We start from the raw sequence: 19,454 nt of genomic DNA, 5'->3' as shown, positions 1-19,454 counted from the left end.
ACGACAGTTGGATACTATATATATTCTTAAACAGTGATGGTGATGGAAAGGAGCAGACTGAATTATAAGAATAAAAAGAAAGAAAGACGTCGTCACGAGAAGAAAATGAAGAAGAAGAGGGAGGAGGAGCAGGAGGAAAGAGAGAAGAAGAAGAAAGAAGAAAGAAACTGAGATTTTTCCCTGTTGACTCCACGAGGGTTATTAAAATAGTTTAAAGACAAGAATTTGAACCTTTTGTTTTATGTAATGGGTATGGCGGTGTTGGGAGAGTTATGATAAGTATAACTTTTAAAAATAGGAAAATATTATTCGAAACTGTAATAAAGAGATTGTCAAAGCTTTCTTCACGAACAAAGATAAATAGATAAACTGAAGGGGAAGTCAAGGATGTCAGACCTTCTTGTTGATGCCCTTGGCTGTTGCTGGTGGGAGCATTGCACCTCCTGAGGTGAAAACCATGAGGGAGGATGTGTCGTACTCGTCCCATAGTGGCGTCTCACTAATGAACTTGGCCAGGTGCGGTACCAGGGCCAATAGTGTTACCTGCAGAAGGAGCACATGTTTTGCTTACAAGGTATTGTACAACTGGGGCAGCATTTACAAACTCTCATAATTATTATTTTTTTTTTCAAGATGGTTTGTTTATGGATTTGTCTTCACTCACGGTGCAATCAAATGCTTCACTACCAAAAGATTGTGACTGTCAAAGTGGCAATATTAGTAAAACAAAACTATGGACACTTGTTTACCCAGTATGTTGGTTGACATCCTTTGTCGATACCCCTTCTGACTGCCTTCCCATTTTGTTTAACCAACCATATATACAGTACGCAAGCATTTACTTACTGTAGTGAGGTAATGAGTATTGTAGTATCCGATGACAAATACAGGCTTCCGATAAAGTTTATACCTATTTTAATAAGATGAGAGAGAGAAGAGAGAGGTATATGTGAGCAGGAGAAGGGAGGTTAAGAGACTGGTGAAGGAGAGTAAAAAGAAAGTGGATGAAGAGTTTGGGAGGAATCTGAGTGTGAAATGGAGGGAGAGGAAGAAATTGTTTTGGAAAGAGGTAAAGAAAGTAAGGCAGTGTGAAAGGAGAAATAGTAGGGGAGTGAAAGATAGGAATAATAGATTGCTGGTGGAGAAGAGAGAGAAACTGAGGAGATGGAAGGAGCACTTTGAGGATTTGTTGAATGTAAAGAGTGAGAGCAGTGCGAGTATAAGTGGTTGGGAAATGGCTGGGAGAAGAAGAGATGAGAGGAGTGAGGAAGAGATCAGTAGGGTGGAAGTAGTGGAAACGATGAAGAAGATTAAGTTGGGAAAGGCCCCAGGAATTGATGGAGTGTGTGATGAAATGCTTAGGTATGGGGGTGAGATTGTTGTGGAGTGGATATGGAAGTTGTGTAGATTGGCTTGGGAAGAGGGAAGGGTTCCAGAGGACTGGAAATCAGGTATAATTGTTCCTTTATACAAAGGAAAAAGGGAGAGAGAAGTATGTGGTAACCATAGGGGTATTTGCCTACTTAGTGTGACTGGTAAAATATATGGTAGAATACTCATTGATAGGGTTAGGCATATGACAGAGGAGCTAGTTGGAGAAGAACAAGGGGGATTAGGAAAGGAAAAGGGTGTGTAGATCAGATATTTGTTCTAAGATGTTTAGTGGAGAAGTATCTAGAGAAGAAAGTGTATGCTGCCTTCATGGACTTGGAGAAAGCTTATGACAGAATAGATAGGCAAGGTATGTGGAAGGTATTAAGAATATATGGAGGAGGGGAAAGTGTTGAATGCTGTGAAGAGTATGTACGAGGGAGCTAGGGCTACGGTGCGAGTGGATGGTGAGCTGAGTGAGTTCTTTGATCTCAGTGTGGGACTGAAACAGGGTTATGTGATGTCTCCATGGCTGTTTAATATATACATGGATGGGGTTGTAAAGGAGGTGCAGGGTAGGGCAGTGGATGAGGGGGTGACTCTAATGAATGAGGGTGAGATTTGGAAGCTTCCGGTGTTGCTCTTTGCTGATGATACAGTACTGTTGAGTGAAGATGAATGGGAGTTGCAAGGTTTGGTGAATGAATTTGGGACAGTGTGTAGGAGGAAGAATCTGAAAGTTAATGTAAACAAAAGTAAAGTTATGGTGTTTGAGATGAATGAAGTCACAGAGTGTGCAGTAAGGTTGGATGGTGAGGATATGGAGAATGTGAGTGCATTCAAGTACTTGGGTAGTGTGATGAGTAAGGATGGAACTTTGGGAGATGAAGTGCGTGAAAGGGTACAGCAGGGAAGGAAGGTTGTTGGTACACTGAAAGCAGTGATGAGAAATAGGGAGGTGAGTATGGAAGTTAAGAAGACACTGCATGATAGTATTGTAATCCCTACCCTGACGTATGGAAGCGAGGCATGGACCTTGCAAGAGGTGAACAAGTCAAGAGTGAGAGCAGTGGAAATGAGTTACTTGAGAGGAGCATATGGAATGACGTGGAGGGACAGGTTGACGAATGAAGAAGTGAAGGAATGCTGTGGGGTGGATGTGGATGTGGTTGAGAAGATTAGGAGAAATACACTGAGGTGGTTTAGACATGTGAAGAGAATGGAGAATGAAAGACTAAGAGGGTGTATGTAGGTGAGGTGGAGGGAGGGAGAGGGAGAGGTAGACCGAGGATGAGGTGGAGGAATGGAGTTGAGAGGTATATGAGGGGGGGGGTGAGTTGGGGGGAGGGTAGTCAATTGGTGGGTGACAGAGCGACTTGGAGGCGTTTTGTCTGCGGCCACCCTTTGCGAGATTAGGGCGTCAGGCTATAGATAGATAGATAGAAGAAACTACAAACTGGTAGGTGATGATAGCCAGCTCTAAGTGGGCCGTTGCGGTTCAGCCTGTACGCACAAAGGAGGACCCTTATCTGGTAATAGTCTAAAAATACCATTTTTCGCCTCTCATTGGACACAAACACAACCACCCAGACAACAGAAAAAACTTGATACTTGCATAAACACGTTTGATAAACATCAAAAACTGTGAAGAAATTAAAAATAATCTTTTTATTAAAGCTTCCACACAGTACAGAATTTGTTTGCACTACACATGTCTAGTTATTTCAAACAATTTCAGCACCATTTTTTTTTTTTGGGGGGGGGGTTGAAAATATGGATATTTCTTAATGCAATATTTTCTCACTACTCTCCTTAGTTTTCGCCAACTTGTATGCAGTCATCTTGGGATGTAAAATGGGTTTAGGAAACTAAAAATTGCATTGCCACGTTTGCCAGACACTACTCTTAAATTTGGTAAGGAAAAAAAAATCAATTTTTGAAATTAGAAAAACTGGTGCCGGCCACTGGGTCCGGACGATTTCTGGACCCACTGCCATGGAGGGGCTAAGCAGGCCGTTGTTGGGCAACGAGTTTGCCTAGCAACCAAAACATTGCAGATGCAACTAGGCCGTAGGCTGGTCATTGTGTCCTTGTTAATTCTGAAAGGTAGAAGTACCTGCCACAATTAAACAAGACTACTACTAGGGACGCTGAGGCTAGTCTTTGCAGGGTTGCCACGCGAAAACTAGAGGAGAGAGGGGAAAAATGGGTGGCATATGTCCGATAGGGAATGACCTCAATATTATGCCTTAAGAAGTCAGACCCTTCTGTTCCCATTAGTAATGCTTATATAGCTCAAAACGTGAAAAGTACGAAAAGCGGGTTTTCGGCCGCTACCAGGCAATGAGTAGTTGCGTAGCAACCAAAACCTTGCGGATACAACTAGGTTTTAGGCTGATCAGTGTGTCCAGGCTTGGTCGGAATCGGCTTATTCTGAAAGGCACAAGTGCCTACCACAATTAAACAAGATGAAAAGTGCACACACACACACACACCCACACACACACACACACACACACACACACCAGATGCCTAACACAAGAGGACTGGAATTACTGAAAGAGAAAAGGGAGGAAGCAAAAACAAAAAATGAGGGAAGATCAGAAGAGGAGAAGAAGAAATTTTTTTTACAAAGTAGTAGGATTGCAGGTACGAAAGTGGTACACAAACAGGATGGAAGAAAAAGGAGGAAGTTAGTAGAACCATGTCATGGCAAGTATATAAACAACATGATAATGTTGATGTACTCAAATGTGGATGGAATGGTATCTAAATTACTAGAGATGAATGATTGTGTCAGAGAAAATGAACAACAAATAATATGCCTAACTGAGACAAAATTAACACCAAGGATATCCAATGACATACTAAATTTAGAGGAATACAATATATGGAGAAGAGACAGAAATTTAAAAAAAGGAAGAGGAATTATAATATTAACTAAGAAAAATCTAAAAGTCAAGGAAATAAACCTAGATATACCATCACAAGTAGAACTGATTGCAGTAGAGATCGACACATCTGAAGGTAAAGTAATTGTAGCCAATTTGTACATGCCACCCAGATCAAACACATGGGAAAGAGACGAATATGAGGACCTGGCAGAGAGTACAATTCAGAGTATAAGATCCTTGCTACATAAAATGGAAGAGAAATCGGAAAGAATTATGCTAACTGGGGACTTCAATACAAATATAAATTGGAATACTCTAGATATAAATAGCCAAGAAAGCTGTTGGGACCAAAAGCTCCTGGATCTCGTACAAGAGTTTTTCTTAACGCAACATGTGAGGGAAACCACTAGAAAACGAGGACTTGATGTACCTTCAGTGCTAGATCTAATATTTACTAGGCAAGAAAATGACATTGACAGTTTAATATATCACCCTCCACTCGGCAAAAGCGATCATGCAGTACTAAATTATAACTTCAGGATAGCATATGACATAGTAAACAGCAATGACAGTTACAAAATGAGCCTAAACTATAAAAAGGGAAATTATCAAGACCTAAAGAAGTATTTCTTAGAAGTTGATTGGGAAAATGAGCTTAGAGGACAAGATTTAAATGCTGTATATAAAAAATTTTGCGAATTTTATGAAATAGGAGTCCAGAAGTACATCCTACAACACAAAGAAGCAGATAAGAAAATACAGATATGGTTCAATACAGAATGTAAAAAATCAAAAGAAAGAAGAGATTTGTTGTGGAATAGATACAGAAGACACAATAGTGAAAGGGCGTATAATAATTACAAACAGGCAAGAAACGACTATACAAGAATAAGGAGGGAAGCCCAAAACAGTTTGAGGAGGATATAATAAATAAATGTAGTGATCAACCAAAGCTGTTTTACAGCTATATCAGAAGCAAAACCAAAGTAAAAGATATAATACAATCCATTACGGACGAGGGAATCACTTATACACAAGAGAAAGATATTTGTGAAGCACTAAATAAGAATTTCCAATTAGTTTTTACAGAAGAAAAAAATTTTGAGAGGGACTATGTGGAACACGCATGTCCACACATACTACCAGATATACAAATAGCATAAAAAGTAATACAGGAGGAGTTAAGTAGATTAGACAGAGGAAAAGCAAGTGGTCCTGATGAAATTTCATGTTGGGTGTTACAAGAATGTGCAAAGGAGTTAAGTAAACCATTATTTTTAATTTTCAAGAAATCCTTGAGTCAAGGGAAACTACCTGATATTTGGAAAAAAGCAAATATAGTCCCCTTATTCAAGAAAGGAAATAAACAAAATCCTCTCAACTACCGACCAGTATCACTGACCAGTGTTGTAAGCAAGGTATTAGAAAAACTTATAAGAAAAGCTTGGGTAAATCATCTAGAAGAACACAGTATGATAACAGAAAGACAGTTTGGTTTCAGAAAAGGAAAATCATGTGTTACTAATTTGTTGAGCTAGTATGACAGAGTAACAAACACAATACAGGAAAAGGAAGGATGGGTAGACAGTATCTATTTAGATTTCAAGAAAGCTTTTGACACAGTACCACACCAAAGACTTTTATGGAAGCTGTACCATCAAGGAGGAATTCGAGGCAAACTGTTTTGTTGGATGCAAGACTTTCTCATAAAAAGAGAAATGAGGACAGTACTAAGAGGAAACTACTCATCATGGAAAGAAGTGACTAGTGGAGTACCACAGGGTTCGGTGCTGGCACCAATCATGTTTTTAGTGTACATAAATGATATAAACAGTTACACTGGAAATGAGAGCTATCTGAATATGTTTGCAGATGATGCAAAAATACAAAGGAGAATTACTAGCACAGACTCTTGTAGGGAGCTACAAGAAGTATTAAATAAACTTCATGAATGGAGTAGTACATGGCAAATGGAATTCAATGTGGACAAGTGTCATGTAATCAAGTTTGGTAAAAGTGGAAAAAGACCTGATTGGGATTATAATTTGGAAATAAAACCCTATACACATCACAGAGAGAGAAAGACCTAGGTGTGATTACCAATAACAGACTAACTCCGGCTGACCACATCAGCGAGAAGGTATGGAACATGTATACACTGCTTGCAAATATGAGAATAGCATTCACATACATAAATGAAGACATGCTAAGAAGGATAATAACATCATTCATTAGACCAACCCTGGAATATACATCAATAGTCTGGAGTCCTCATCTGAAAAAGCATATAGAGAAGATTGAAAAAGTTCAAAGGGCCGCTACAAGATGGATTCTAAGCTTAAGGGACCTAAGCTACGAAGAAAGACTAAATAAACTGAATCTACCAACACTACAGGAGAGAAGGAAAAGAGGTGACACGATAATGCTATATAAGTGCATATCAGGAAAGGAGAAAATAGACATAAATGATTACTTAACATATTGAGAAGCATCAGCAAGAGGACACTGCAAAAAACTGCATAAGAAGAGAGGTGATAAAGACGTAAGGAAATTCAGTTTCCCAAACAGAGCAATTGATCAATGGAATGCACTACCGAATAAAATAGTGTGTGCCAAAACAATTTACAAATTTAAGGATATTTACGATAAATATGGTTTAAGACACAGGACAGTACGAGCTTGACTCATTCCTGTAAAGATAAAATTAGGTAAGAACAATTAGGTAAGAACAGCGACAGCGGCGCTCCGTACCGAACGAACGTGGCCAGTGGCATTACCTAAATTAGTATCTTTGTATGAGTCAAGCTCTGTACCAGGTTAGACTAAATGATTTTTCATTATTAAAAGGAAAAAAATAATAAGTTAAAAGAACCAAGACGAAAGAATGTGTTGAGTCATCTGAGGTTTGTTTAGAGTACAACAACACGGGGATTGTAAGAACATACTCTGCACTTTTAGTATTGCAAAATGGATAAATACTTTAGTAAAGCAAATTTGGAAAAGAAAAGGGATAAAGGTAAAAAGCAAAATGATGATTTCTACCAAGAACTGGTTGAAGTGGAGACTCACAATAGACTGGTGGAACGTGTAAACAAACTAGAAATGGCTTTCAAAAATGAAATTGATGAAAAAAAGAAGCAGATGCACTTGCAAAAGGAAGAAACAGAAAAACTAGGAAGGGAGGCCAACGAGAAAGACACAACCATCAGTGAACTAACAGTGGAATTGAGTACACTTAGGAAGAAAATGAGTGAAATGGCAAGTACAGTAGTCAATCACGAGAGTGTTATGGAAGAGTTCAAAAATGACACAGAGACAATTAGGCAAGTAAGCAGTCTTATAAAGCAGAGCAGTGATATTGAGGAGAAGATAACACAGATGAATGAAGCTGTGCAAAGCTACAAAAATGATGTGGAAACCACGTATGCTGAAATGATGAAAGTAAAGAAAGACTTAGAAACATGGGTGGAGGAAAAAAGCATTAAAAAGGAAGTGAAAAGAATAATCCAAAACAATCCAAAGTTAGTCAGAGATTCAGTAGATATAAACAAATCTATAGTAATCACTGGTATAGAAGAGGAAGAAATAAAAAACAAGATCACAAGAGACAAAAAGGAGATGGCAAATGTAATGAGCTTACTGAAAGAAGTATCAGAGGAAATCTGTAGTAAAGACATAGAGGAACACAAAAGGTTAGGGAAATATGAGAAAAACAAGACAAGACCTCTAAAGGTGACTTTCCAGAGTGTAAACACTGTGGAAGAGATACTAAAAAATGCAAAGAATCTTATGGAAAAAGAGGAGTTCAAAAATGTATGGATAAAAAGATGCCTAACACAAGAGGAACTGGAATTACTGAAAGAGAAAAGGGAGGAAGCAAAAACAAAGAATGAGGGAAGATTAGAAGAGGAGAAGAAGAAATTTTTTTACAAAGTAATAGGATTGCAGGTATGAAAGTGGTACACAAACAGGATGGAATAAAAAGGAGGAAGGTAGTAGAACCATGTCATGACAAGTATATAAACAAGATGATAAAGTTGATGTACTCAAATGTGGATGGAATGGTATCTAAATTACTAGAGATGAATGATTATGTCAGAGAAAATGAACCACAAATAATATGCCTAACTGAGACAAAATTAACACCAAGGATATCCAATGACATACTAAACTTAGAGGAATACAATATATGGAGAAGAGACAGAAATTAAAAAAAAAAGAGGAGGAATTATAATATTAACTAAGAAAAATCTAAAAGTCAATGAAATAAAACCAGATATACCATCACAAGTAGAACTGGTTGCAGTAGAGATCAACACATCTGAAGGTAAAGTAATTGTAGCCAATTTGTACATGCCACCCATATCAAACACATGGGAAAGAGATGAATATGAGGACCTAGGAGAGAGTACAATTCAGAGTTTAAGATCATTACTACATAAAATGGAAGAGAAATCGGAAAGAATTATACTAACTGGAGATTTTAATACAAATATAAATTGGAATACTCTAGATATAATTAGCCAAGAAAGCTGTTGGGACCAAAAGCTCCTGGATCTCGTACAAGAGTTCTTTCTAACGCAACATGTGAGGGAAACTACCAGAAAAAGAGGACTGGATGTACCTTCAGTGCTAGATCTAATATTTACTAGGCAAGAAAATGATATTGACAGTTTAATATATCACCCTCCACTCGGCAAAAGCGATCATGCAGTGCTGAATTCTAACTTCAGGATAGCATATGATATAGTAAACAGCAATGACAGTTACAAAAAGAGTCTAAACCAGAAAAAGGGAAATTATGAAGACTTAAAGAAGTATTTCTTAGAAGTTGATTGGGAAAATGAGCTTAGAGGACAAGATTTAAATGCTGTATATAATAAATTCTGTGAATTTTATGAAACAGGAGTCCAGAAGTACATCCCACTGCACAAAGAAGCAGATAAGAAAATACAGAAATGGTTCAATACAGAATGTAAAAAATCAAAAGAAAGAAGAGATTTGTTGTGGAATAGATACAGAAGACATAATAGTGAAAGGGCGTATAATAATTACAAACAGGCAAGAAACGATTATACAATAATAAGGAGGGAAGCCCAAAAACAGTTTGAGGAGGATATAATAAATAAAAGTAGTGATCAACCAAAGCTGTTTTACAGCTATATCAGAAGCAAAACCAAAGTAAAAGATATAATACAATCCATTACGGACGATGGAATCACTTATACACAAGAGAAAGATATTTGGAAAGCACTAAATAAGAATTTCCAATAAGTTTTTACAGGAGAAAAAAATTTTGAGAGGGACTATGTGGAACATGCATGTCCACACGTACTACCAGACATACAAATAGCAGAAAAAGTAATACAGGAGGAGTTAAGTAGATTAGACAGAGGAAAAGCAAGTGGTCCTGATGAAATTTCATGTTGGGTACTACGAGAATGTGCAAAGGAGTTAAGTAAACCATTATTTTTAATTTTCAAGAAATCCTTGAGTCAAGGTAAACTACCTGATATTTGGAAAAAAGCAAATATTGTCCCCTTATTCAAGAAAGGAAATAGACAAAATCCACTCAACTACCGACCAGTATCACTGACCATTGTTGTGAGCAAGGTATTAGAAAAGCTTATAAGAAAAGCTTGGGTAAATCATCTAGAAGAACACACTACGATAACAGAAAGACAGTTTGGTTTCAGAAAAGGAAAATCATGTGTTACTAATCTGTTGGGCTACTATGACAGAGTAACAAACACAATACAGGAAAGGGAAGGATGGGTGGACAGTATTTATTTAGATTTCAAGAAAGCTTTTGACACAGTACCACACCAAAGACTTTTATGGAAACTGAACCATCAAGGAAGAATTCGAGGCAAACTGTTTTGTTGGATGCAAGACTTTCTCATAAAAAGAGAAATGAGAACAGTACTAAGAGGAAACTACTCATCATGGAAAGAAGTGACTAGTGGAGTACCACAGGGTTCAGTGCTGGCACCAATCATGTTTTTAGTGTATATAAATGATATAAACAGTAACACTGGAAATGAGAGCTATCTGAATATGTTTGCAGATGATGCAAAAATACAAAGGAGAATTACTAGCACAGACTCTTGTAGGGAGCTACAAGAAGAATTAAATAAACTTCATGAATGGAGTAGTACATGGCAAATGGAATTCAATGTGGACAAGTGTCATGTAATGAAGTTTTGTAAAAGTGGAAAAAGACATGATTGGGATTATAAGTTAGGAAATAAAATCCTATACACATCAGAAAGAGAGAAAGACCTAGGTGTGATTACCAATAACAGACTAACTCCGGCTGACCACATCAGCGAGAAGGTACGGAACATGTATACACTGCTTGCAAATATGAGAATAGCATTCACGTACATAAATGAAGACATGCTAAGAAGTTTAATAACATCATTCATTAGACCAACCCTGGAATATGCATCAGTAGTCTGGAGTCCTCATCTCAAAAAGCACATAGACAAGATTGAAAAAGTTCAAAGGGCCGCTACAAGATGGATACCAAGCTTAAGGGACCTAAGCTACGAAGAAAGACTAAATAAACTGAATCTACCAACATTACAGGAGAGAAGGAAAAGAGGTGACATGATTATGCTATATAAGTGCATATGAGGGAAGGAGAAAATAGACATAAATGATTACTTAACATATGGAGAAACATCAGCAAGAGGACACTGCAAAAAAACTGCATAAGAAGAGAGGTGATAAAGATGTAAGGAAATTCAGTTTCCCAAACAGCAATTGATCAATGGAATGCACTACCGAATGAAATAGTGTGTGCCAAAACAATTCACAAATTTAAGGATATGTATGATAAATATGGTTTAAGACACGGGACAGTACGAGCTTGACTCATTCCTGTAAAGATACAATTAGGTAAGAACAATTAGGTAAGAACACACACACACACACACACACTCAAACCGGTTTTTCGGCCGTTGCTTACTGGAACAACAACAGTAACGTAATGTACAGGTTGACTACCTGTTTATAAACATTCTGGAAGAGTCTGTTCTTATCTTACCTAATTGTTCTTACCTAATTGTATCATTATAGGAATGAGTCAAGCTCGTACTGTCCCGTGTCTTAAACCATATTTATCGTACATATCCTTAAATTTGTGAATTGTTTTGGCACACACTATTTCATTCGGTAGTGCATTCCATTGATCAATTGCTCTGTTTGGGAAACTGAATTTCCTTACGTCTTTATCACCTCTCTTCTTATGCAGTTTTTTGCAGTGTCCTTTTGCTGATGCTTCTCCATATGTTAAGTAATCATTTATGTCTATTTTCTCCTTTCCTGATATGCACTTATATAGCATTATCATGTCACCTCTTTTCCTTCTCTCCTGTAGTGTTGGTAGATTCAGTTTATTTAGTCTTTCCTTGTAGCTTAGGTCCCTTAAGCTTGCTATCCATCTTGTAGCGGCCCTTTGAACTTTTTCAATCTTCTCTATATGCTTTTTGAGATGAGGACTCCAGACTACTGATGCATATTCCAGGGTTGGTCTAATGAATGATGTTATTATCCTTCTTAGCATGTCTTCATTTATGTATGTGAATGCTATTCTCATATTTGCAAGCAGTGTATACATGTTCCGTACCTTCTCGCTGATGTGGTCAGCCGGAGTTAGTCTGTTATTGGTAATCACACCTAGGTCTTTCTCTCTTTCTGATGTGTATAGGGTTTTATTTCCTAACTTATAATCCCAATCAGGTCTTTTTTCACTTTTACCAAACTTGATTACATGACACTTGTCCACATTGAATTCCATTTGCCATGTACTACTCCATTCATGAAGTTAATTTAATTCTTGTAGCTCCCTACAAGAGTCTGTGCTAGTAATTCTCCTTTGTATTTTTGCATCATCTGCAAACATATTCAGATAGCTCTCATTTCCAGTGTTACTGTTTATATCATTTATATACACTAAAAACATGATTGGTGCCAGCACTGAACCCTGTGGTACTCCACTAGTCACTTCTTTCCATGATGAGTAGTTTCCTCTTAGTACTGTCCTCATTTCTCTTTTTATGAGAAAGTCTTGCATCCAACAAAACAGTTTGCCTCGAATTCCTCCTTGATGGTACAGTTTCCATAAAAGTCTTTGGTGTGGTACTGTGTCAGAAGCTTTCTTGAAATCTAAATAGATACTGTCCACCCATCCTTCCCTTTCCTGTATTGTGTTTGTTACTCTGTCATAGTAGCTCAATAGATTAGTAATACATGATTTTCCTTTTCTGAAACCAAACTGTCTTTCTGCTATCATACTGTGTTCTTCTAGATGATTTACCCAAGCTTTTCTTATAAGTTTTTCTAATACCTTGCTTACAACACTGGTCAGTGATACTGGTCGGTAGTTGAGAGGATTTTGTTTATTTCCTTTCTTGAATAAGGGGACAATAATTGCTTTTTTCCAAATATCAGGTAGTTTTCCTTGACTCAAGGATTTCTTGAAAATTAAAAATAATGGTTTACTTAACTCCTTTGCACATTTTCGTAATACCCAACATGAAATTTCATCAGGACCACTTGCTTTTCCTCTGTCTAATCTACTTAACTCCTCCTGTATTACTTTTTCTGCTATTTGTTTATTTGGTAGTATGTGTGGACATGCGTGTTCCACATAGTCCCTCTCAAAATTTTTTTCTTCTGTAAAAACTAATTGGAAATTCTTATTTAGTGCTTCACAATTATCTTTCTCTTGTGTATAAGTGATTCCCATGTCCGTAATGGATTGTATTATATCTTTCACTTTGGTTTTGCTTCTGATATAGCTGTAAAACAGCTTTGGTTGATCACTACTTTTATTTATTGTATCCTCCTCAAACTGTTTTTGTGCTTCCCTCTTTATTCTTGTATAGTCGTTTCTTGCCTGTTTGTAATTATTATACGCCCTTTCACTATTGTGTCTTCTGTATCTATTCCACAACAAATCTCTTCTTTCTTTTGATTTTTTACATTCTGTATTGAACCATTTCTGTATTTTCTTATCTGCTTCTTTGTGCTGTGGGATGTACTTCTGGGCTCCTGTTTCATAAAATTCACAAAATTTTTTATATACAGCATTTAAATCTTGTCCTCTAAGCTCATTTTCCCAATCATCTTCTAAGAAATACTTCTTTAGGTCTTGATAATTTCCATTTTTATAGTTTAGGCTCTTTTTGTAACTGTCATTGCTGTTCACTATATCATATGCTATCCTGAAGCTATAATTTAGTACTGCATGATCGCTTTTACCGAGTGGAGGGTGATATATTAAACTGTCAATATCATTTTCTTGCCTAGTAAATATTAGATCTAGCACTGAAGGTACATCAAGTCCTCTTTTTCTGGTGGTTTCCCTCACATGTTGCGTTAAGAAAAACTCTTGTACGAGATCCAGGAGCTTTTGGTTCCAACAGCTTTCTTGGCTAATTATATCTAGAGTATTCCAATTTATATTTGTATTGAAGTCCCCAGTTGGTATAATTCTTTCCGATTTCTCTTCCATTTTATGTAGCAATGATCTTATACTTTGAATTGTGCTTTCTGCCAGGTCCTCATATTCGTCTCTTTCCCATGTGTTTGATCTGGGTGGCATGTACAAATTGGCTACAATTACTTTACTTTCAGATGTGTCGATCTCTACTGCAATCAGTTCCACTTGTGATGGTATATCTAGTTTTAATTCCTTGACTTTTAGATTTTTCTTAGTTAATATTATAATTCCTCCTCTTTTTTTTTTAATTTCTGTCTCATCTCCATATATTGTATTCCTCTAAGTTTAGTATGTCATTGGATATCCTTGGTGTTAATTTTGTCTCAGTTAGGCATATTATTTGTGGTTCATTTTCTCTGACATAATCATTCATCTCTAGTAATTTAGATACCATTCCATCCACATTTGAGTACATCAACTTTATCATCTTGTTTATGTACTTGTCATGACATGGTACTACTACTTTCCTCCTTTTTCTTCCATCCTGTTTGTGTACCACTTTCGTACCTGCAATCCTATTACTTTGTAAAAAAAAAAATTCTTCTCCTCTTCTGATCTTCCCTCATTTTTTGTTTTTGCTTCCTCCCTTTTCTCTTTCAGTAATTCCAGTTCCTCTTGTGTTAGGCATCTTTTTATCCATACATTTTTGAACTCCTCTTTTTCCATAAGATTCTTTGCATTTTTAGTATCTCTTCCACAGTGTTTACACTCTGGAAAGTCACCTTTAGAGGTCTTGTCTTGCTTTTCTCGTATTTCCCTAACCTTTTGTGTTCCTCTATGTCTTTACTACAGATTTCCTCTGATACTTCTTTCAGTAAGCTCATTACATTTGCCATCTCCTTTTTGTCTCTAGTGATCTTGTTTTTAACCTCTTCCTCTTCTATACCAGTGATTACTGTTGACTTGTTTATCTCTACTGAATCTCTGACTAATTTTGGATTATTTTGGATTATTCTTTTCACTTCCTTTTTAATGCATTTTTCCTCCACCCTTGTTTCTAAGTCTTTCTTTACTTTCACCATTTCAGCATACGTGGTTTCTACATCATTTTTGTAGCTTTGCACAGCTTCTTTCGCCTGTGTTATCTTCTCCTCAATATCACTGCTCTGGTCCATAAGACTGCTTGCTTGCCTAATTGTCTCTGTGTCATTTTTGAACTCTTCCATAACACTCTCGTGATTGACTACTGTACTTGCCATTTCACTCACTTTCTTCTTAGGTGTACTCAATTCCACTGTTAGTTCACTGATGGTTGTGTCTTTCTTATTGGCCTCCCTTCCTAGTTTTTCTATCTCTTCCTTTTGCAAGTGCATTTGCTTCTTTATTTCATCAATTTCATTTTTGAAAGCCATTTCTAGTTTGTGTACACGTTCAACCAGTCTATTGTGAGTCTCCACTTCAACGAGTTCTTGGTAGAAATCGTCATTTTGCTTTTTACTTTTATCCCTTTTTTTTTTTTTCCAAATTTGTTTTACTGAAGTATGTATCCATTTTGTAATACTAAATGAACAGCGTATGTACTTACAGAGTATGTACACTTTCCCCGTGTTGCTGTAGTCTAAACAAACCCAGCTGACTCAGCGCATTTTTTTCCTCGTGGTTATTCGTTCTGTTTGAACTAGTCTTGTTTAAACTTATTATTTCTTTTCCTTTTAATAATGAAAATCATTTAGTCTAACATGGTACAGAGCTTGACTCATTCAACGTCTACCTCCGATGACTCCCTCTGTGTGTGTGTGTGTGTGTGTGTTTATATGAATGAGCCAGGATGATTAATTCACGTCTTCGGTTGTTATGGTTTCTCTGAATTTTTTAATATTGTTGGCACACATTTCATTTGGTACATTCAGCTACAAAAACTCACTGTTCCGCACTGTCTACTGCAGAATTACGGCATATCCTCCTTCACGCATCATAGATAGAATACTCCATGGGCAGAGAAACATGGCAAGCCTCTCTCAGCTTTAGAATATTCGATATCAGAGGAAAGTGAGATGCGAAAGAGGTTAAATATCAGGCGAATTTTGTCCCCAACCATCTTTACAGTAGTTTTATGTTTCAAGTGTCTGTCTGTCTGTCATTGTCTCTATCTCTGTCTCACCTTGTACTTCTCTATGGCGTGGAAGTAGGCCCTGGGCGAGAACTTATTGAGAAAGTAGATGGTACCTCCCCACAACAGCCCAATAATCGTCATACTGTGTCCGAATATATGGGTCACCGGTAACACAAGCAGCTGGGAGCGGTTCGTTTCCTCGGGTCCCGCTTCTCCTTGTCCACTCTCCAAACGTAGCTTCTCAATGTACCTGCCAAAAACAGTCACAGCTCTAGACTATTTCCATGGCCCAGATTTTTTTTTTTTTCATTTTTTTTTCAACCATAAACTAGCCAAAAATCACTGTGCTCTTTTACATTAATGTGGCGCAGAGTTTCGTCCTTTCATACTTATTTCACTCAGCTTAACCGTGAACCTGTAACACCAACACATTACTATGCTCTTTTTACTTCAACTTTGCCCAGATTTTCGTCCACTTTGATGCATTTTTCACGCAACTCAGTGGCATAATAAAACAATACTACCTGTCCTCATCCTTTCTACAGCTCTATTTTTATGACTATGCTCTTTTTTACTCTAACGGCCAAAAATTACCATCTTACTATCTTGAATACTGAGCCGTAACAAGAGATGAACGCTAGAATATGATTCTAGTCATGAACAGCGTGAAAAAAAGTTGCAAAACGAAATTTAAAAAATCTGGGTCAAGTTAACATAAAAGGACAATAGCATCAAATTATGTTGTTCATTGTTAGAGCCCAGCATTCAAGACGCAGAAATGGAAATTATAGGCCAACTTAAAAGGAAAAGTTTACAGTAAATTCTTAATCCGTTATGTTAGTGTCTCCCTCATTCTGAACCACCACCACAACAATCACCACCATCAGCTCGCCACAACACATCACCACAAAGCCACATAACAACACCACCTCCACACTCAGCATTGGTTCTACTCGCAATAAACCTATGAAAAAAAGCGGATTTTGCTTTGTTTTGGCTGTTTTTGTTTGTTTCATCCGATTGATATTACTGTATCGTTAATAAGGATCTATAAAATCAAGTCAATGAAACACTGACTAGAAGAGTGTACGAGAGCGAGGTGGAGGGGAGAGGGGGAGGGGGGACCAAGGATTAGATAGAGGGATTGGATGGGAGAGATATACGAGGGACATGGAGTGAGTTGGAGAAAAGGCAGCCAAATGGCAGTGGAAAGGGAGACATGGAGGTGATTTGTTTGTGGCCACCCCCATGCGGGATTAAGGCGTCTTATTATAGATAAATAAATAGACAGGTAGATGGATAGATAGACAGAGACTGATTTAACAACTGTCCTTGTTTCCGCTTGTAACTAGAGTGGGTAGGATCCAGAAATAGGAAGAGGAATCCATGAAATCAGGATACATTACACCTTGCAAACAAACAGATAAAGTTTATTAAAGTATAATAAATGGGTATCAATCAACAGGCCTGTATAACTAAAGCAAAGCGCCTCCTATGCAGCTACAACTTTCGCGCCCCATGACTTCCTTCACACATAAACACACCCTACCACTCTCTTATAACCCTTATTTCACCATAGACAAAAGAGAGTGATGAGACCTGGCAAAGTTTCGAGCATAGATTTTTATCAATATCAGTTCATACGCGCTGATCAAGCTTAACCCATTTGCACACAATGGTGCGTTTGTTGTCATTAGGGTCTGGCTGCGACAATACATACTGATGCATTTGGCGTCATTAAAGCATAATAACTTTCGACAGAGGAAAGTTTTTCGCCGATCGGCGTCATTTTTGGAGGTGTCATAGCTTCCCTGTTCCTCGTCAAAAGTAATGAGTTGGCAACTATGGGTCCTGATACCAGCAAGAAAACAGACAGATTATTCCGTACCTAATGAGCTGTGAGTGGGGAAGGTACTGCATGGTTCTGTCCCTTTAAATCTCCACTCTTGCCCCCATTCTGGCACTGCAACATATTTCACTATACCAGTGGTGCTTGTATATAGTGTTGGGGCACCGCTGTGATTAGATTTAATGTTTGCAACAGGAAATTTGGTGTTTGTGAAGCATTCCTGGTCGTTATCAACCGTTGGCCCAACAAAAATTGTGGTACTGTTTCTAATCAACTACACTGCCTCTACCCTGCACCAAACGTGAGTATTCAGCTATAAAAAATACTGACAGTGAATCATGTGAATATAGTGTGCATATCTAGTGTACACAGAATTGCTGAAATACGTGCAGTAGCTTAAAGGAAGGCAGGTAACCGCCCTACAGTCACGACACGGTGTGGGTACACCATAGTTTTTTGCATTTTTCTCTAAAACTATGAGGCCTAGGATCACTGTTGTGGGCTCAAATGATAGCCAGTGAATTTCTGCATAGGATGATAAAATCAAAACGTAACAGTGGCGAAAAAAGTTTTTCGCTAGAGCTCCCCGAATAAAAAACTGTTGTCTGTCAGAAATGGGTTTTACTTTTTAGCTTATTACTCAAACACCATACCTCGTATCAAACTGGGACCTCCGGCATTTGAAAGCTAATAAAATATTCTTTCCAATGATGTATAACATGTAGAGATTGATTAGTAAACATTCAACTTATGATGTTGGGAAAGGAGATGTATGCTCCTGAATGTTTATTCACACGGCCCTAATGTACGTATAGTGTTTTTTTTTTTTTTGCTTATGGTGTAGAACAAACATTGACGAATAGGAATATTTGGGTTTTGTGGAAAAATAAATATGTTTGGGTGGTGAAAATAAGCCGTGAATACACATTTTTGGAGTACACGGCGGCCAAGGGTGGAGGGGAGAAAAGCCGGTGCGTCACGTCCCAGAAAACTTATTAACTTATCCACACGCAGAAGGGTTAAGAATGGTGAGACTCTCGAAAATACAATCATACGATACGCCATAATACTTTGTTTATTTTGTGGTCTTAAATTTCTACTTAAAAAAAAAATACTGGTATCTCATGAATATTTTGGAGTAGTGGTAGTTTTCTGTTAAAAATATTTCGCCTGTAAGTAGTGTTTTGTTAGTCATGTTGATTGGTCAAAAGTGCTGAAAATGGGAAATACATATCAGAAAGCTGGTCTGAATTATTAGATATGAATATAGGTTACCCAGATACAGCATTCTAAATGGTAGCTAATTTGTTTCTTATTTACCCATTTGAAAAAACTTTTCACTTGAATTTGGCACTCTTCTGCGATGAACCTAATATTATGTATTCATATTTTTGTACTTAATTATTATGTCATCATCATCATCCGGACCTCCTTTCCCACCCAAGGGCAGGGTGAGGAGTAGCAATGTCCAGACAACACAAACTTGCCCAATCCAAATAGGCCACACTTCCATTCACTCATCATTCAAGCCCTGGGAATCCTGGCTCTACAGATACGCCAAAAAACATTCACCACATTCTATAGCTTCACACAAATGTATCCGATTGAGTCAATCCGGATGCTGCCATGCTCAAAAGGGGTGCCAAAATCCCTGATCATGCATTTCTCCTCACAACATTCATCCAGCCAGCTTGATCTCTTGTCAGTTCCCCAGCCTCACCGACTTCCAAACCTCTCTTCATCAAACACTCATCCACCATATCTCTCCACCTTCTC

The 19,454-nt window shown here is 37.6% G+C and overlaps 1 protein-coding gene across 1 annotated transcript in view; it reads right to left on the bottom strand.

The window, feature by feature from the left end:
• The window catches only part of LOC145411350 (uncharacterized), a 128,336-nt gene that overhangs the window by 41,991 nt on the left and 66,891 nt on the right, over positions 1 to 19,454 (bottom strand). The window contains exons 6-7 of the mRNA XM_080281376.1: positions 15,878 to 16,079; positions 397 to 543 (exon numbers count right to left, since the gene is read on the bottom strand). Of these exons, the coding sequence (XP_080137502.1) occupies positions 397 to 543; positions 15,878 to 16,079 (349 nt within the window). The remainder of the gene's footprint in view (positions 1 to 396; positions 544 to 15,877; positions 16,080 to 19,454) is intronic.

This window comes from Coenobita brevimanus, chromosome 89 (genome assembly GCF_032717465.1).
Source record: "Coenobita brevimanus isolate Jiangsu-jjx chromosome 89, ASM3271746v2, whole genome shotgun sequence".
In the NCBI taxonomy this organism is placed as follows: Eukaryota; Metazoa; Arthropoda; class Malacostraca; order Decapoda; family Coenobitidae; genus Coenobita; species Coenobita brevimanus.
Note: the sequence above shows the minus strand (reverse complement) of the source record. Positions and strands in the feature narration are given on the sequence as shown.